This window comes from Delphinapterus leucas, chromosome 12 (assembly GCF_059928025.1).
Source record: "Delphinapterus leucas isolate spDelLeu-1000000601 "Yukka" chromosome 12, BTC_Dleu_Yukka2, whole genome shotgun sequence".
In the NCBI taxonomy this organism is placed as follows: Eukaryota; Metazoa; Chordata; class Mammalia; order Artiodactyla; family Monodontidae; genus Delphinapterus; species Delphinapterus leucas.
In genome coordinates, this window is record NC_143140.1 from 14,395,339 (window position 1) to 14,416,535 (window position 21,197).

The window sequence follows — 21,197 nt, forward strand, 5'->3', positions numbered from 1 at the left end:
CAACTCCCTAAAAACTAAAACTAAAAACTTTGTGTGGGGCTTCCCTGGTGGCGCAGTGGTTGAGAGTCCACCTGCCGATGCAGGGGACACGGGCTCGTGCCCTGGTCTGGGAAGATCCCACATGCCGCGGAGCGGCTGGGCCCGTGAGCCATGGCCGCTGAGCCTGCGCGTCCGGAGCCTGTGCTCCGCGACGGGACAGGCCACAACAGTGAGAGGCCCGCGTACCGCAAAAAAACAAAACAAAACAAAACAAAACTTTGTGTGCACTGCCTTGCTTTCAGGCACTGAGAACTAGCCAGTGGCCAGATGCCTGTGGTGTTGGAATTAAAGTCTGAGGCACAGGCCAGTGTAGACAGTCCCAGGGCTCACTGGCTTGGCAGAGTGGGGTGGCCACTGACCAACTGCTGAAGCCAACTGCACGCCACAGCCAGGGCAAGGGCTGCCTCCGATGTGGTCTTTCTATCCTGTGGGTGAGTATCTTAGTTCTTGCTTCAATAGGAATCATTAGAATTTTTAAAATTACGTCCCCATGCAAGAGGGATAATCATGACTTCTGCCACTACCACTGTGCGTACAAGAAAACTTCAGGACCAGGTTTTCTCATCTCAGAGCAAAACTCACATCTGTGGTGTTCAGTGTGGCAACATAAAGACAGGCACGGAGTCAAACTCCACAAACGACATGAAACATTCCAGTTCCGATGCCTGATATGCAAATAAGCTTCTGGTGGAGGCTAGGCTGTGTCTTCACAGAAATACAAACAGGACAGACCCCGAGGGGCTTCTGCTGAATGTATGTTCAACCCCTCAAAGCAAGACAGCTGTGGAAATGTTATGCGTGGGCTCTTTGAGTTCATGTTTCTTTTTTTTTTTTAAAGGAATATGTATGATTTTATTTATCTTTTTGTTTAAGAAATAGTTTCTTTTTTTATTGAACTGTAGTTGATGGATAGTATTATGTTAGTGTCAGGCATACTACATAACGATTTGATATCTGCATAACTTGTGAAATGATCACCACGATGAACCTAATCATTATCTGTCCTCAAAGTTATGACAATATTCCTGATGCTGTATATTACATCCCCATGGCTTCTTCATTTTATAACTAGACAACTGTACCTCTTAATCCCCTTCACCTGTTTTGCCCACCTCCCACCTCCTCCCTTCTGGCAACTACCTGTATGTTCTTCGTATCTATTAGGATGTTTTCATTTCGTTCTGTTTTGTTTAGATTTCACATATAAGTGAGGTCATATGGTATGACTATCTCTAACTTATTTCACTTAGCCTTATAACCTCTATATCCATACATGTTGTCACAAAGGCAAGATTTCAGTTTTGATGGCATCTTTAGGATTTTCTATATATAGTATCATGCCATCTGCAAACAGTGACAGTTTTACTTCTCCCTTTCCAGTTTGGATTCCCTTTATTTCTTTTTCTTGTCTAACTGCTGTGGCTAGGACTTCCAATACTATGTTGATGAGTATGGCCATTCTTGTCTTACTCCTGATCTTAGAGGAAATGCTTTAAGCTTTTCACCGTTGAGTATTATGGCTGTGCTTTTGTTGTATGTGGCCTTTATTATATTGAGGTACATTCCCTCATTACCAACTTTGTTGAGAGTTTTTCTCATAAGTGAATGTTGAATTTTGTCAAAAGCTTTTTCTGCATCTATTGAGATGATGTGATTTTTATTCTTCAGTTTGTTAATGTGGTGTATCACATTGATTGATTTGTGGCTATTGAACCATCCTTGCATCACTGGGAAAAATCCCGTTTGATCATGGAGTGTGATCATTTTAATATATTGTTGAATTCAGTTTGCTGATATTTTGTTGATATTTCTGCATCTATGTCCACCAGTAATATCGGCCTGTAAATTTCTTTCCCCTTCCTTCCTTCCTCCCTCCCTCCCTTCTTTCCTTCCTTCCTTCCTTCCTTCCTCTCTTTCTTGTGTCGGTGGTGTCTTTGTCTGGTATCAGAATGATGCTGGTCTCACAGAACAAGTTTGGAAGCATTCCTTCCTCTTCATAATTTTGGAATAGTGTGAGAAGAATAGGTATTAACTCCTCTTTAAATTTTTGGTAGAATTCACCTATGAAGCTGTTTGGTCATGGACTTTTGCTTGTTGGGAGATTTAACTTACTGATTCAAGTTTATTAGTGGGAATTTGTCCGCTATATTTTCTATTTCTTCCTGATTCAGTCTTGAGAGATTGTACATTTTTAGGAATTTATCCGTTTCTTCTAGGTTGTCCATTTTATTGGCATATAATTTTTTGTAGTAATGTCTTATAACCCTTTGTATTTCTGTGGTGTTTGTTGTAAGGTCTCCTCTTTCAGTTATGATTTTATTTATTTGGGCCACCTCTTTTTTTCTTGATGACTCTGGCTAAAGCTTTATCAATTTTTTTATCTTTTCAAAATACCATGCTTAGTTTCATTGATCTTCTCTATATTTTTTTCCTAGTCTCTTTTTCATTTATTTCTACCCTGATCTTTATGATTTATTCAACTAACTTTTGGTTTTGTTTGTTCTTTTTCTAGTTCCTTTAGGTGAAATGTTAGATTGTTTATGTGGGACTTTTCTTGTTTCCTGAGGTGGGCCTGTATCCCTATAATCTTCCCTCTTAGAACTGCTTTTGTTGTGTCCCATAGATTTTGGTACTTTATGTTTCCATTTTCATTTGTCTCCAGGTATTTTTGATTTCCTCTGATTTCTTCAAGACCCATTGGTTGCTTAGTAGCATGTTGTTTAGTTTCCACATGTTTGTGTTTCCTGCATTTTTTTCCTGTACTTGATTTCTAGTCTCATAGTGCGTGGTCAGAAAAGATGCTTGATATGATTTCAATTTTATTACATTTATTGAGACTTGTTTTTGTAGCTATCATGTTATCTATCCTGGGGAATGTTCCATGTGCACTTGAAAAAAATGTGTATTTTGCTGTTCTTGAATGAAATGTTCTCGATATATCTATTAATTCTATCTGCTTTAATGTGTCATTTAAAGCCATTTTTCATTATTGATTTTCTGTCTAGATGATCTGCCCACTGATGTAAATAGGGCATTAAAGTTTCTACTAATATTACTATCATTTTTCTCCCTTCATGTTTGTTAATATCTGCTTCATGTATTTAGGTACTTATAATGGGTGCATATATATTTACAATTGTTGTTGGATTCATCAGTTCTTGTTGGATTGACCCCTTTATCTATATCTATAATACTCTTCTTTGTCTCTTGTTACTTCTTCGTTTTAAAGTCTTCCATCTGATGTAAGCATTGCTATCCCTGCTTTTCATTTCCATTTACATGAAATACCTTTTCCGTCCCCTCACATTCAGTCTTCATGTGTCTCTAGATCTGAAGTGAATTTCTTGTAGGTAGCATATATATGGGTCTTGTTTTTTACCCATTCGGCTCCTCTGTGTCCTTTGATTGGAGCATGTAGTCCATTTACATTTAGTGTAATTATTCACATCTTTTTGTCTGTGTATTTCTTAACTACTTTGGTGGATACAGATGATTCTATACTTTTGTCTTTTAACCTTCCTACTAGCTTTATAAGTGGCTGACCTACTACATTTACTATGTTTGCTTTTACCAGTGAGATTTTTCCTTCCATAATTTTCATATTTCTAGCTGTGGTCTTTTCTTTTCTGTTTAAAGAAGTCCCTTTAACATATCTTGTAAACCTAGTTAGTAGTGCTGAACTCCTTTCGCTTTTGCCTACCTTTAAAACTCCATCTTTTCAATTCTGAATGATAACCTTGCCCGGTAGAGTATTCCTGGTTGGAGGTTTTTTCCTTTCATCACTTTGCATATGTACTGCTACTCCCTACTGGCCATCAAAGTTTCTTCTAAAAAGACAGCTGATTGTCTTATTCCCTTGCATGTAACTAGTTGCTTTCGCTGCTTTTAAGATTCTCTTTAATAATTGCTATTTTAATTATAAGGTGTCTTGGTGTGGACCTCATTGGGTTCACCTCTTTTGGGACTCTCTGTGATTCCTGGACTTGGATATCTGTTTCCTTCCCCAGGTTAGGAAAGTTTTCAGCTATTTTTTTCTCCAAATAAGTTATCTGCCCCTTTCTCTCTCTCTTCTCCTTCTGGGGCCCCTATAATGAAAATGTGAGTACACTTGATGTTGTTCCAGAGATCTCTTAAACTAACCTAATTTTTTTGTTTGTTTGTTTGTTTTGGTTTCTGTTTTTGCGGTACGTGGGCCTCTCACTGTTGTGGCCTCTCCCGTTGCGGAGCACAGGCTCCGGACGCGCAGGCTCAGTGGCCATGGCTTACGGGCCCAGCCGCTCCGTGGCATGTGGGATCGTCCCGGACCGGGGCACAAACCCGTGTCCCCTGCATCGGCAGGCGGACTCTGAACCACTGCACCACCAGGGAAGCCCTATCCTAATTTTTAAAATTCTTTTTCCTTTTCTCTATTCAGCTCGGTTGATTTCCACTACTCTGTCTTCCAGATCACTGACCTGTTTCTCTATATCATCTAATCTACTGTTGGATTCCTCCTAGTGTATTTTTTATTTCAGTTATGTATTCTTAAATTCTGTTTCATTCTTATTTATATTTTCTAGCTCATTGTTGAAATTCTCACCATGTTCATTCATTCTTCTCCTAAGTTTGGTGAGCATGTTTATAATTATCATCTTGAACTTTTTATCAGGTAAATTGCTTATCTCCACTTTGTTTAGTTCTTTTTCTGAGGTTATCTTTTTCCTTCATTTGGAACATATTCCTCTGTCTCCTAATTTTGCCCAATTTTGTTTGCTCTATGTGTGAGGTGGGTCAGTTACATTTCCCAATCTTGGGGACGTGGCCTCATGCAGAAGATGTCCTATGAAGCCCAGCAGCCCCTTCCCCTCTCATCTCCAGAGCTACATGCTTTAGGGGTGCCCCCTCTCTGGGCTGCACGCATCCTTCTGTTGTGGCCAGGATGGCTACTGTGGGTGTGATGGTGGCGGGCCTGGGCCCTGGCCTGGCTGGCTGTGAGGCCGTTCCTCTTGCAGGGTTGCAGGCCTGCTGGAGGGCGGGGTAGCATTCTCACATGGTTGGCTGCACATTCTGTGTGGGCCTCCAGGCTTGCCCGCTGGAGGGCAGAGCTAGGTCCCCATGAGGCTGTCAGTTTCATGTTTTTTAATCAGTTTGTGGCAGTCCAAGCAAGACGCAGGCTCCAACGCAGTCCCCTCATTCATCCATCAGAACCACTTTTAAAGCAGTGATCCTCAGGCTTTCCAGGGTACAGCAGGGAAGCGGGCTTCCAGCTTTCTACTCTCTAGAGATTGTGAGTGTATGTGTGTCTGTGTGTGTCTCTTGAAAATGAGGTGGGAAGTACCGTTTGTACATGAACATCCAAAAGCCCTGTTCTCTCTTCCCACTAAGAGTAAATGAATCATATGGAATCTAAACAAAGCTATAAAATTGCAAGTTTTAGAATGAGAACAAACTGCTCAAAGTCAGATCTTTATCTCATCAACCAAATCCCTCTCACTTAAAGGTTTCCAAAAACATCAATAATTCACTGAAAACTAATTTGCAAAGCAAATTCACATGTGAAGAAACTAATTTAGTGTTTCAAAAGTTGTTTTCTTTGAGACAGAAATTTTATTCCGATTTTAAAATAAGGATAATTAATAAAAACAAGCAAATCATTCATATTTTACAATAGGTCTTATATTATGCTTTGAAAATCTATTAAAGTGCTTTTAAAAATCCAAACACCAGTCATGTCATGGAGAAGTTTCCCAGAGATTCTGGCAGTGAAAGAGTATGAAATATCTTGTCACCAGTCAGGCCTAATTCACAAAACCCATGTGCCTTTCTTGAATTTTAGATATATCTATTTGGATCCAAATTCCGGGGGGAACAATGCAAAATACTCGATGCGTTTACTGGATACTTGATCATCTACATAAAGTTCTTACAGCAAAATCCAGGAAGATGTATCTATGTCACCCTCACCTTGAAGTTAGCTTGAAGGGTGATGGGCAGAGAGCCCATGTGGGAGACTTGAACTCCTGGGGACCAGAAGGACCCAACATCTGCCAGCCGGCTGCGTCAGCAGCCACACCCTCACTTAGAATCCAGGGACCTGGACTCTCCTTTGAGCTTCCCAAGATAGGAAGCCAGGGAAAGAGAGAACTCGTTAGCAAAGACCTCAGTGGTCATTCACGCTACTGCCTCATTCTACACGAGGAAACTAAGTCCCAGAGAAGCACGAGATTTTGCCTAATGCTCCTCAAGACTTCTGTTCAAATTTAACACTTCTGAGCAGCAGAAAACTTGATTTTCAAGACACGTTATGGTCGACCTTATCGTTTCAGACTTGATTGAGGCGACACCCCTTTTGATAATCCTCGTCACCTTCCAAATACAGCTGACCTGCCTATCTGTCTGCCTTCAGGAAGATTCTTTGGGTGAGATGCCAGCTCAGCTCTGCGGCTGCAAGAACTGGGGACCGAGGAATAAGGCTTGGGTTGGAAGAGGGACAGAGGGGTTGGGACGCAGGGAGGGGGCCTGGGAAGGGGGAGGGGTCAGGGAAGGGTCAGAGGTCTGGACCACCCTTGGGTCAGAGACCATGACACACAATCCCACAAAGCTGGCCCTCAGGAAACGCTGTTAAACGTTGAGTTAAAATACCCTAGTTTGTCTTCTCCCACGAAGCAGGGCAGCAGGCCGGCCATCCCCAGCGCTTTTCCACAGCAGCTTTTATTCCTAGCGCTCTTCATAACCTCGCTCCCTCAAATTTATAGTATTTTCAGAATAAAATTCATGAAGCCAGTCAGAACACAGCCTCCATCCCATCACAATTCTGAGCAGTGATTCTGACTACAGCTGGGAAATAGCACACAAAAAGATCGGCCAAGCACAGGCTGACAGACAGACAGACAGAGCTCTGTTTCGGCGCTGAGATGGATGAGATCAATTTTGAAGCTTCTCTGCCTTCATATTCTAGGTTACAGACATCAGTGATTTTAGCGATTTTTTTTCTCTTTTGCCTCCAAAGCCTCATGTTTCAAACTGCATCGTTCCACAGTTATCGCAGGCATCATTTTATATAACCCCCAGAGAATGAGTCACTTTATGATAAAGCAGCATTTTAGAATTTGTGGTCTACAGTAGGTTTTATTCAATTTAGTTGGCTGGTCAGAGAGTAAAAACTTTGAAAGACAGTTATACTCACCATTAATACCGGTTCGAAAAACCAGTAATCCAATTTTATATTTTCACTCTCAAATGTATCAATAAGCACTCAATGTCTCAATCCATAGGCATCAAAATGGTTAGCTTGCCTATACCATATCACTGCTAAATGTATCAGTACGCATGTGATATATTACAACCAGTCGGACTTGTAGAGCGAGGCATGGACAGGTACAGGCTGTAGACCCCTGTGAGGCCGGGGCCAGGTCTGTTTCTCACCGCCCAGCTCCCCGCCGCCCAGCCCAGCACCTGGATGAAGGGATGGCTGCGTGGACAGGTAACAAATGGAATGGAATGAGTGTTTCCTAATCACTCCCCGAATCAATTTCCCCTTGAATCACCCAGCCAGCCTGCTCTGAAGGTTCAAACGTTCATCTGAACATAACACAACGTAGGGTTTAAGCAAAGCGGTCTCTCAGAGCGTCCTGCCTGCAGTACAGTTACACGCGGGGCTGGGGTGGGAGCGGGAACAACCCGGCAGGCACAAACCCCACGATCTACGCGCTCACCTGCCATATCGATGGCAAAGGGCCTGTCTGCTCTCCAGCCGGTGTACCAGCCGACGACCTTCCCGTTTTCCACCAACGGACGTTCATAGCGCCGCCCGCCAACCAGGCCCACTGGCCACACAGAGACCTTGCGCGTTGTTCGCATCTACAAAAGGGGAAAGAGATGTAGTTGAAGCTTGCTTAGGGGAAGGAACCTGAACGAGGAAAGGAATGTGAGCCACAGAAGAAACGGGGGGAGGGGAGATTTCCGAACGGTGAAGGTTTCCGAGCGGAACCTGAACCCTCCTGCGGGCAGACTGTTCCCCGGTTCCCTGCCGTGTGGCTGCCTGGTGCCACTGCCCTGTGCTGTCACGGACTCAGCCAGGGGCTCAGGGATGAGAAATAAAGTGGGTCCATGTCTGAACATCGCTCATCGGAAGCTGTGACCATCAAATACTCTCTATTTGTCTCAAAGCTGGATCTTCAACTACGCTTGGTCCCCCCACAAGTGCAAGTTCCCGACTGCCCCTTAGGCAACCTTATTACTTAGCCACAGCAGCAATTCCTCTCAGAGGAGCCACAAGGATTGCCTGTCTCTGATTTCTGTTTTACTGTTACAGACAGAGAGATCTTGTCTGGGGACATTCATAACGGGATCCAGATCCAGAACAGACACCAGGCACCCTCCGGACAGAAAGAAAAATGTCCCCTAAATTCGCCTGTCTTTCAAAGGCAATCAGGCCAAATTAGAGAGGAAAGGCCCACACGGGCTGCTGGAATCTCTGGTCCTCTCCAGGTACATGCTCTTAAAGACAGCCCTCAACTGGGAGTTATCTCCTGGATTTCTTTAAGGGGAAAGACATGTTGATACACAACACTGTAAAGCGACTATACTCCAATACAAATTTAAAAATAAAAAAGCAAAAACAAACAAAGACATGTTGATAACAAAGCTGGCCTCTAGCAGGTAGCACTTTGGGGGAAAACCATCACTGTCACCACCACCTCCTTCTGGGACACGTGCTGGGGCCAAGTCAGCCCATGTGGTGCCTTTCTGCAAACGAGAAAGAGCTGCCCCTTTCTCAGGTGGACACACCCATGCCGGGGCCCCTGGCTTGGCCATCAAAGCACAGGCTGGATTTCAGCAGTGCCTACTCTCCCAGCTGGGTGTGCCACACCGCTGCACCAGGCGGACCCGTTGTTGGGATCGTTATAATTTCAACGCCAATGCTTGACCTTTTATTTGCTATAGAACTGGGTCATGGTCAGTTAACCAGTGATTAAAATAAAGATTATCAATCAAGGAATTATTTAATGAAAGGAAGAAAAATTATATTCTTGGCAAAGATTTTCAAGTACAATTCAAATTAAAAGTTATACTACTGTATTAATGAAACTATAACTCGAAGCTCCCATTTAGCAAATATCCCAACTTTACTTATTTATTAATGTCCCACTTCACTCCAAAGAGCAGATTTTAGAGCATGAAGCAATCCAGGTAATGAAGATCCTATTCTATTGGTCTTCCACAAATCTGAAATGACTGTTTTTTATAGTCTATCACTTTTTCAGTAAATTAATCATTGCCTTGTGCTAGTTCATACTAACTTAATTTTTTTTTAAAAAAGTGCTACTGAAAAAAAAGGAGTGCTACTGAGGTATAACTGACTACAGAAAAGAATTAACAGTCCTGAGACTATGGTTTTCAGAAAAGCCTGCTTACAAGCTGGCCCTTGGCTGGCACCTGGGAATCTGGCTTTTGAAGCAGTTCCTACGCTGATAAGGTTGTTTTGCCCGCCTGGGCCACTGAACACATTTTCTTTTGGGGCATCTGAAATACTGGTGGGCAGAGGTGCCTATGTGACCATCCCCCAGTCAAAACCCTGAACCTGAAATGGGTTTCGGTGGGCATAACCACTGTACCTCCATAGTTACAGCTTTGCTGCTGGAGGGAAGGTGTGCTCTGCGGTCCCTCATGGGGGTCAGAGGACACAGGAAGTGGCACACGGATTCCTCCAGACCCTTCCTCACGTCTTTCCCTCACTGATGTGCCTATGGAACCTTACTGCATCCCGGTGACACATCTTATCCACAAGTACAATACATGCTGGGTGCTAGGGGTCCCAGTAAATCACCAAGCATGTGGGCAGTCTTAGGGACCCCTGAAAGGATAAAATGCATGTTTTTAAGAGTAAAATTTGATACACTTTGACCTATGTAAATGGCCATGAACACATGGCCAAAATGAAGATAATAAACATATCCATCACCCCCAAGTTTCCTTGTGCTGTTTTCTTTTCTGCTGTACGCGGGCCTCTCACTGCTGTGGCCTCTTCCGTCGTGGAGCACAGGCTCTGGACGCGCAGGCTCAGCGGCCATGGCTCACGGGGCCCAGCCGCTCCGCGGCACGTGGCATCTTCCTGGACGGGGGCACGAACCCGCATCCCCTGCATCGGCAGGCAGACTCTCAACCACTGTGCCACCAGGGAAGCCCCCTCGTGCTGTTTTTTAAAGCCATCCCTCTTTACGCTCTCCACATCCCCTAACCCCAGGCAACCGCTGATCTCCACAGAATTTTATATGAATGGAAGCATATGGTATATACTGTTTTTTCTTTTTTAATTGGGCTTCTTTCACTTAGAATAATGATATGGAGATTCAGCCAGCCTACAATGTGTATCAACAGTTCATTCCTTTTGCTGAGCAGTATTCTACTGTATGGATGCATGGGTGTGCCACAGTTTTGTTTTGTTTTTTTAAATCCATTTACCTGTTGATGGACTTTTGGGTTTTTTCAAGCCTCTGGATATTACAGACGAAGCTCTTATGAACATCGGTGTATGAGTCTATGCAGACTTCATTATATTTGGATAAATACCTAAGAGTGGAATGCCTAGATCACATGGTACGTGTACATTTAACTTTTTAAGAAAATGCCAAATTATTTTCCAAAGTGGTTGCGCCGTTTTACAATCCCGCCAGCAGTGTGTGAGTTCCAATCATTCCACATCCTCAACGAGACTTGGTGTGGTTGGTGTTTCATTTTAGCCATTCTAATAGGTATTAGTAGTATGTCACTGTGGTTTTAATTTGCATTTTTCTAATGACTGATTATGTTGAGTATCTTTTCATGGGCTGATAAGCCATATGGCATTGCTTCTTTGGTGAAGTATTTGTTCCAATCTTTTGCCTACTTTCAAAATTGCTTATTTCTTTCCTATTGTGTTTTGAGAGATATTTATATAGTCTGCATATGAGTCCTTTTCTCAGATATGTGACATAAATATTTTCTCCTTGTCTGTGGCTCATCTTTTCTTTCTTTTCTTCATTGGGGTATAGTTACTTTACAATGTTGTGTTGATTTCTGCTGTACAACGAAGTGAATCAGCTCTATGTATATCTCTATCTCCTCCCTCTTGGGAGATATGGCTCATCTTTGGAAGGACAGACAGTTTTAATGTTGACGAAGTCCAGTGCATGCATTTGTTCTTCACGAAGAATGCTGTTGGTGTCATAGCTGAGATAGTGTTGCCTGACCCGCAGTTTTCTCCTCCTTTCTACAAGTTATCATGGATTTAGGTCTTATATTTAATTATGATCTATTTTGAGTTAATTTTGTGTATGTGATGTGAGGGACTGAAATTCTTCTCCTTTTTCTTTTTTTGCATGTGGATATCCAATTGTTCCAGCTGTATCTAATTGTCCCAGAACTACAGAACAGCCTTTGTACTCTTGTCAAAAGTCAGTGGCCACCTACGTGTGAGTTTCCTTCTGGACGTTCTCCCTGACCCATTGGTCCACCTGGCGATCTAATGCTACTACCACACTGTCTTGATGTACTGTGGTTTTCTGACAACGGCCGTAACCAGGTGGTGTGGGTTCCCCATCTCTGTCCTTCTTCAGCAGAGTTGTTCTGACTATTTCCATATGAGTTTCAGAGTCAGTCTGTAAATGTTGGCAAATTTTGATCAGGACTGCGTCAAATCTATGTATCAATTCATTGAGAACCGACAACGTAGCAATATGGAGTCTTCGAATCCATGAACATGGTTTCTCTCTCTCCAGTTATTTAGACCTTTCATTCCTCCCAGCAAGGTTTTAGAGATTTAATTTTGAATCAGTATTAACATTTAATGCTTTTGTGTCCTAGATCTTTGCCATAGGTGGGAAAAGAGCCAGAAATTTTATTAAAAATTTCACAAAAATATGGCCCTCTCCTCAACTCACTCCACCCCTGTTCCCTCCCACACTGCAGAAAATGAAAAATTTCCATTTTTTTTGTTTGATATCTCAAATATGCCAAACATACTGAGAAATCAAGTTAAATCTAGTACATGTTTTTCTTACAGTGACAGAATGGCCTTGTATCTAACAAGGTACTGAAAATAGTGCTGTGTCCTTTTTTTGATATTTCCTTAAAATGCCTGTGATTTTTTAGCTCCTAAACTGCTTTTTCCTGGAACACTAAATTTTCAAATCTGAAAAGCTGGTAAGCGGACCTCGTCTCAGACCTGGGTATCCTCTTGAGAATGCAATAGGTTGCGCCTGCACACAGCAGGTGCCAAAACATTCTTGATAAGTGTGTAAGCACCATGTGGTACCTGAGACCTGAGCCATATGTAGCAAGCAATCAGGATGCTGTGTTGTGAAGGGGCACCTCACAGGCAAGAGGAGGACAGACAGGAAAAGAACAGAAGGAAAGGGAAAACAGGAAAAGAGAAATTCCCTTACAGAGGAGAATACACGGAACTGTGGGAGCGCTCCTACCGGGACAAGTGAACATGGCCAGACGTGTTTGGTGCCTGGCTTTTCACTTCAGTAGGGTTGTGAAAGACACGTAGGATTTTCCCCACAGACTACAGAACGGCCTAGGGTTCCGGGTAATGAGATGAATCAAAGAAGCAACGCTTCACGCTTCTGTGCTAGTCTCATGCTAGAACATGTAGGTTTTATTTAGCATGCTCCAAATTTCTGAGAGCAGCTCAGAGCGAACATTTGTTCATGTTTTATTTTTTCAGAGGGTCGGGTGCTAAAGGAAATGCAAGGACTACTTGAATGCAGGTGTTGTGGCAGGACTACGTTTCCAAGCATGCCACATTTTTAAGAGTCTGTCATGTAAATACAGGCAGCCCGTCACATCCGCGGGTTCCACATCCTTTACACTATCCGCGGTTGTTGAATCTGCGATGCCGAACCTGCGGATACAGAGGGCCCGGGATGGGACTTGGGCAGGTACCAAAATCCGATGGGACTCGGATTTTGGTACCCACAGCGGGTCCTGGAACCAATTTCCCGTGGATACCTAGGGACGACTGTAGTTTACAACTTCAGAAAGACCCAGATGCCCTTGACGTGTATGCACGGCTCTGAGATTCAGTGTGGAATCCTTCATTCCAGGGTTAGACACACAGCCCTCAGCACACGACCACTACACTGCACAGAGTGTGCCCGGCATTTCACAGGAAAATAGCACAGCTATTTATACAACTTCTGCTCGGCACCCCTGGGACCCATCCTTTGTTGTGTGTCCTTTTCTCTCCATCTGTGCTCTTTAAGGATTCCTAGGCAGCCTCCTTCTTTTCTGAGAGGGGGAAATGTAACAATGACTGTTCCTATTAAAAGTAAAAGCACTTTCCTATAACTAAAATATTCTCCATATTTAGAAGCTCTGTTACTTTCTTAGCACAAAATAGCAGTTACGTCACAGGCACGTCTTCCGGTGCCCGGTGTGAGCTCCAGTCTGAAACTGAAGAGTAAAGCACTGGATGTTAAGATGAAGAGGAAGCAGTTCACGTATTGATAGGACAATATTATGACCAGTTCCGGCCCCCAAAGGCATTCTCTTCCTATTTATTCCACGCTAGAGTCATACTCTGTCACTTACTCCTCCCGCCGTGACCCCCAGTGAAGTGGATAGGACTTGCAAGCCCAAATCACGGGCAGATCCAAAGGACCACGAGATGCATGTGGGACATTTGCATGCTCCTCCAGGCCACATGCCTTTTAAACTCCCCCAGGGCGGGTGGTGCTGGTTCTTCTGCACCTTCTCCAGGAAAGCAGGGCGGCAGGGAACTGCCGTGCACTCCTGGGTCTGGTGACTCTTACCAACAACCTGCTCCTGTTTCTTTAGCCAGCGTTTTTTCCTGCAGCTTTAAGCTGCATGGCTTTGGCCCCTCTCTGGGAGATGGCTAGCGGCCAGCGTTCCAGGACTGGGACGCTTCAGAAGATCACACGTATGTGATCATCAGAATGCCCTTAGAGTAAAACAGAAAAAGTTAAACAAATGCCCTTTAGCTTCCTTTAAGACCTGCCAGTAGGTGAAATCTTGTTTTATGTTTTCCAAAGGGAAATGAACAAAATCCTTGATCTTATGAAATATAAAATGCCATAGGCAACTTCAAGAAGCAGCATTACAAGAAAGAAGTTTACGTTTGGTATCCTCCTTTTCAAACTAATAATTTCAATGGCAGAAAAACACCCCAAACCCAAAACAACAAAAGTCACCCTAAATGGGGCAGGATCCAGTGAGCTAAAGACAGAAAGGAAAGAGCACAGAGTGAAGACCTGAGCCCAGGGTCTTTTCCAATATTATTGTGCATAAACATCTGGCATTTTCCAACACAGAAGCTGACTACGTTTATATGATCCAACACACCCGTACATTTTCTGTGAAACAAGTCTGCAAATTAACATCATGCCTGCTTTCTCTCTTGCATCTGATTCAGCATCCATTTCCCTCAACTAATTGTTACTTGGCTCAGGGCTATTCACTCAACAGTGTCCTTCACGTAACTGTACATTGCCCTGGATTTTTTTTTTTGATTCCCATACACAACCATTTCCAGAGCATGAACTTCTGAGGGGCAGAAGCTAATCACTTAAAGGAGCTAAGAATTCGAGAAGCAGAAACGTCCCTAATGTTATGTTCTCAGCCCTTCTCCTGTGTCATCGGGTAGAAGACCCAGAAGACCATGCCTCACATTTCTTCCATACCTCTTGTATCTTTTCACTAAATACTGGTCACATACCTAAAGTGTGTCCAGCGCTAGCCCCTGAGCAACTCACACAAGGTCCTTGCCTATGAAGCCAACGTTCCGGAAAAGAAAAAGCAGTAACACAACTAACTGCAAGATGAGCTACTTAAATTCAATGCTGATAAGGGCTGTAAGGGAAGCAGATGGTGCCATGAGGCATGTTGCAGAGACTCTGACCTGATCTGGGACCTGCTGAGGCTTCCCTGAGCTAAGTCTAAAGCATGGGAAGCACTGACCACTGCGGAGAGGAAGAACAAAGTCTTTGCAGGAAGAAAGCAACTCAAGTGCTCCAGGCCCTGGACAGGAGCGATCTAATGAAAACAGATCCATTCTGTACAGTGGCTGCTGGGAGCCAGGTTTCTCACCACTGGAGTGAGAACTTACAGGTAAGCAATAGAGGAGGCTAGCATGACCCATGTGGTTACGGATGAGTGTGGGAGACATCAGTATGAACTCAAGTTTAGCTTGATATAGAGATGGTTATACACATAGATATGTGTGCATACACATGTTGGTCAGTACACACACCTATTCCCTTGCTCTGTCAGCTGAGGGGGCCTAGAAGCGGTGACACTCCAGCAGCAGTGAGCCCACCTGGCCCCAGATCTCGGTTCCTAACACTGGGCTCTAATAAAGGGAACCAGAGCTACTCAGAGAAGCAGCTGACTCCAGGGCTGGGGCAGAAAATATACAAGATGATCCCGGGGTATCTTTAGAGCCAGAAAGTAAGGAAGCACTCAACAACACACACCAAAAAACGCACATTGACGGGGGCATACAAAGAGGCCCATGGGAGTCTACCAAATGGCCAAAGCTGGAACAATTTAAGCAACAAAATTAGGTTACAAACTAAAGCAGAAAATAAACACCAAACACCAATATGATTGAAGTATATACACAAATGCTTGAATAAATAAGCCAATGGGGAATACACAAACTTCCCATGCAAGAAGAATTCCAAATAATGAATGTAGGTAACCCTCCTTCCACCCAAGGAGGTAGAGCTAACTCCCCACTCCTTGGGTATGGGCTGCATAGTCATTTCATTCTAGAGACAACAGTATGGAGGAAACTTTACAGCGGAGGAGCCTCAAAGTTACCATCCACGGTTTTAAGTCATGTTGACAGTATGCACCCTTGATGTGCTGTGCTGAAAATGGCACTTTCCCTCTGTGGTCTTTTCTAACCTGTGTGGTTCTTTCCTCCCCTCCCCTCCCGTCTCCTCCCCTCCCCTTCCCTTCTTCCCTTCCCTCCTTCCCTTCCCTCCTTCCCTTCCCTCCTTCCCTTCCCTCCTTCCCTTCCCTTCCTTCCTTTCGTTCTTTCCTTTTTTTAAAATTAATTTTTATTGAGGTATGGTTGCTTTAGGTTCTTTCTAATAAAAGGAAACAGGGCTCCTTAGAGAAATGGCCGATGCTAGGACAGAAATGGAAAATAAACAATATGAGCTTAAATCATCCTGTAGTGCCAGAAAGTAAGGAGGGGTTTATAAAATAAACAAAGACCTCACACAAACCCACATTGATGAGGGTCTGCGAGAAGAACACAGCCAACTGAAAGAGCTCCCAGCGGCCAGAGCTGGAACAACGTGAGCTATAAACTAAGGCTGACAGTAAGTACCCTGGACCTGATACTATGAAAATGGCACTTTTCTTCCCCCAAACCCATAACCACATTCTAATCATGAGAAAAACCTCAGAAAAACTCCAACAGCGCGGCATGCTACGATATACCTGACCAGGACTCTTCCAAATTGCCAAGGTCATCAAAAATAAGGAAAATCGGAGAAACTGTCACAGCCAGAGAGGAAGCTATAGAGACATGACGACTGAACGTAACGTGGTGCCCAGAATAGGATCCCGGAACAGAAAAGGGACACCAGGTAGTCAGCACTAAGGACATGTGAATAAAGAACTGACTTTAGCTAATACTGATTCATTCATTATAACACATGTAACATATAAATATCAATGTATAATGTTAACAGTGGAAACTCGGTGTGAGGTGTACGGGAACTTACTAGTATTTTCTCAGTTCTTCTGTAAATTTAAAACTGTATTAAACATAGAGGGGCTTCCGTGGTGGCACAGTGGTTAAGAAACTGCCTGCCAATGCAGGGGACACGGGTTCGAGCCCTGGTCTGGGAAGATCCCACATGCCGTGGAGCAACTAAGCCCGTGCGCCACAACTACTGAGCCTGCATGCCACAACTACTGAAGCCCAGGTGTTCTAGTGCCCACGTGCCACAACTACTGAGCCTGTGTGCTGCAACTACTGAAGCCCACACACCTAGAGCCTGTGCTCTGCAACAAGAGAAGCCACCGCAGTGAGAAGCCCGCACACCGCAACGAAGAGTAGCCCCCACTCGCCGCAACTAGAGAAAGCCCACGCACAGCAACAAAGACCCAATGCAAAACAACAACAAAAGTCTATTATTTTTAAAAAATCCCTTTTCAAAGCACCTGAGGTGACTATTCCTTCTCTGTCCAGCCCTGTCGGGTATGATGCAGACTTAATCTCTAGCCTGGGGTCAAGTTTTCACTCATTTTCTCTGCCCTTATTTACTGTGCAGACCAGAGGTCACAGCTGGAGCATTTGGCCATACGTGGCCCTAGAGGAAAGGTTGGTTTGGCCTGCAAAAGTTTTTGCATTTTAAACAGAGATGTGTTAAAACCCAAAGATGTCCGGCCTCTTTGAAGATGTGGTACACTGGGCTGGATTCCTTTATGGGGACAATGGCGTCAAGGGCTGTGTCCCTTCCGGCAGCGCCAGCGCCCCCCCCCCATCCCTATCGCAGCCCCAAAGCCGAGTCTACCAGTCTGTGCTGTCATGGGGGATGGTCCTCTCTCCGAAGTGGGCAACTGGAGAACAGACCGAATGGGTCCCGCATTCAAGTACACAGGTCTAGAGCACTGTTATATGGATGGGAACAAGGACTGTTCCTGCATATATACTTTTTTTTTTTTTTTGCGGTACATGGGCCTCTCACTGTTGTGGCCTCTCCCGTTGCGGAGCACAGGCTCCGGACGCGCAGGCTCAGCGGCCATGGCTCACGGGCCCAGCCGCTCCGCGGCATGTGGGATCTTCCCGGACCAGGGCACGAACCCGTGTCCCCTGCATCGGCAGGCGGACTCTCAACCACTGCGCCACCAGGGAAGCCCCTCTATGTTTAATACAGTTTTAAATTTACAGAAGAACTGAGAAAATACTAGTAAGTTCCCGTACACCTCACACCGAGTTTCCACTGTTAACATTATACATTGATATTTATATGTTACATGTGTTATAATGAATGAATCAGTATTAGCTAAAGTCAGTTCTTTATTCACATGTCCTTAGTGCTGACTACCTGGTGTCCTTTTTCTGTTCCGGGATTCTATTCTGGGCACCACGTTACGTTCAGTCGTCATGTCTCTGTATACATGTTCCTGTATACTTAATATGCAAAGCATGTGTACAGAAGATGCCATTAGAAATAATAACAACCATGAGAAATATACGGGAAAGGGACGTAATTAAAAACCTTAGTAAATGAAAATAAATCAGGCTCAAGTTTTAGTCCTTTAAGTTTTAATACAAAAAAAGCAATACTGCTCACACCTGGCCAGGTTCACTTAATTATGTCACTTGCTTGAAGGCACATGACTGTGAATCCTGGTACAGAACGTCTGGGAGGAGCTGGCCGGGCTCTGCCTATCGTACAGCTACAGTAATCAAGACACTGTGGTGTCAATGTAAAGACAGACACTTCGGTAAACAGAAGAGATTCGACAGTTCAAAAATAATTCTTCCTACCGATGCCTGGCTGATTTTTTTTTTTTTTTTAAGATGCCAAGAAAACTCAGTGGGGGAAAGGATAGTCTTTAACACATTGTGCTGGAACAAAAGGACATCTATGGTCGGGGCGGAGGGGGAGGGAAATAACCTCCATCCCTGTATCTCACAATACTCATAGAAATTAACTCAAAATGGAATCATGGACATAAACACAAAAGCTTAAGTTATAGAACTTGTAGAAGAAAATATAAAAGAAACTCTGTGGAGGGGTGGGGCAAGGATGGACGGGGCGTTTGGGATTATCAGATGCAAACTATAATATATAGACTGGATAAACAACAAGGTCCTACTGTACAGCACAGGGAACTATATTCAATATCCTGGGATAAACCATAAAATGGAAAAGAATATAAAAAAGAAAGTATATATACGTGTATAACTGAGTCATTTTGCTGTACAGCAGTAATTAACACAACATTGTAAATCAATTATACTTCAGTCAAATACATTTAAAATAAAAAGAAACTCTTTGTGGTCTCAGGGTAGGCAAAGATTCCTTAGACATGTCCTAAAAATATGAACCCTAAACAATTCACAAATTGGACTTAATCAAAATTAAAATTTTCTACTCTCCAAAAGATACTGTTTAAAAAGTTTTAAACTAAGTCACCAAGTGGGAGAAAATATCCCAATACGTGACCGAAGGCTTGCATTGAGGACGCACAGGACTCTTACAGCTCAATAAAAAAGCCTAAGGCATAACCTCTACGGACAATTCAAAAACTGGCCGAAGGTTTGAACAGACATTTAATGAAAGAAAAATGAATGACCATTTAGCACATGAAAAGATGTTCTCTATCCTCAGATAGAGGATAGTGCAGAAATCAAGTGCAGAAATCAAAGCCGCAATAACATACCATCACACACCCACTACAATGGCAACAATTAAAAGACTGCCGACACCAAGTGTGAATGCAGATGTGGAATAACATTCCCGGTGGAAGTATAAAATGGTACAACCACTTTGGAAAACAACTGGGCAGTTTCTTATAAACTTAACAAATATACCGATCACATGACTCAGTCATTCCATTTCTAAGTATTCACCCAAGAGAGATGAAAGCACAGGCCACACAAAAACCTATACCTAAATGTTCATGACAGTTTAATTCATCACAGCCACGAGCTGGAAAAAGCCCCAATGCACATCAGCTTGTAAAGAGATAAATAAACTGTGATATATCCGAACAATGGATTACTAGTCAGCAATAAAAGGCAATGAACTATTGATATGCGTAACAACGTGAATGAATCTCAAAAACACAATGTTGAGTGAAAGGAATCAGAGAAAAGGCTGCATATTGCATTCTTTCACTTCTACAAAACTCTAGAATAGGCAGAGTCATCTACAGGGACGGAACGCAGATTAGAGCCACACATGGTGACAACTGCCTGCAAACAGCTAAGTCAGGTGATGCATACAAGCGTGCGAGGCGCTAAAATGTGCCAAACTCTACAGTTAAAATGAATACATTTTATTATCGGTAAATTACACCACAGTGAAGCTGATTTAAAATAAAAACAAAGTAGTTAGGAGGTTTTAATACAAACTCATGACTACAGGGCTTAGAAATATTACCAGCCCAGTTGCAATAAACACACCGAACACCGAAATCTTGGTCTGTAAATACCACTCTCCACTAAAGGGAACGAGGGCTCCTTGGAGAAGTGGCCGATTCCAGGTCCGGCATGGGGAAAGGATGAGTTTAAAATGTTTTGCAGCAAAGAAGTGCTCAAAGACAGACAATAAAGACAGAAGCTGGTCTGCCAGATGGCTGGCCAAGCTGTAAACAATTTGAGCGTCAGAAAGAATGACATTGATAGATTAAAACACATTGAGGGGGAGGGGAATTCCCTGGAGGTCCAGTGGTGAAGACTCGGCGCTTTCACTGCTGGGCACAGGTTCGATTCCTGGCTGGGGAGCTCAGATCCTGCAAGCCACGCGGTGTGGCCAGATAAAAAAAAAGCTGAGGGGTAAAAAGGACCCTAAAATCTATGGTTATAGGTTGGGGGTGGGCTGTGTGAGAGAGAAACTGTCCTTTAAGAAGAATGCCAGCTAACAAGTGCAGAAGGAAGGACACAAAGAGAAAAGCACCACTGGATGCCCCCAAAGTACGGCAGTAACTAATTCAAGCAAGAATCATCCCTGGATGCTTGAACTCTTGGGTAAAAGTTGTTGGGAAAGAAGATACTCACACTGGCTCAGAATATCAATCTATGGGTTACTCATCAATTACAGAAGAAAAATGTGCCTTTACCATGGAGAGATTTGGTGGTCCCTCCCTCGACCAAGTGGTCAAGCTTGGCATCACCATCCATGAGGTGACCTACCACGTCACTGGATGCAGGAGGATGACAACGGCATCTCTGTGGTGTCCTTGCTGAAAAGGTATAGCCTGAATATATTTATGAGCAAACAGATGACCGTGAGGGAGACCAAACAGTCAAATGCAATTTTTTTTGTCTGTGTGGACTTATCACAGCCCAATCCAGGACTATTTAAATTTCTATTTTCCTCAAGGCTTCTAGGAGAGTAGGCACTGTTGCAGAAAAGAATTCCAGCCTGAGGGTATAATGCTATCGTGACAACGCCGGACAGGACGTGAGTAAAGGCCTC

The 21,197-nt window shown here is 43.6% G+C and overlaps 1 protein-coding gene across 1 annotated transcript in view; it reads right to left on the minus strand.

The window, feature by feature from the left end:
• B3GAT2 (beta-1,3-glucuronyltransferase 2) overlaps positions 1-21,197 on the minus strand; it is a 78,275-nt gene that overhangs the window by 28,164 nt on the left and 28,914 nt on the right. The window contains exon 2 of the mRNA XM_022590456.3: positions 7,734-7,878. Coding sequence (XP_022446164.1) covers positions 7,734-7,878 — 145 coding nt within the window. The remainder of the gene's footprint in view (positions 1-7,733; positions 7,879-21,197) is intronic.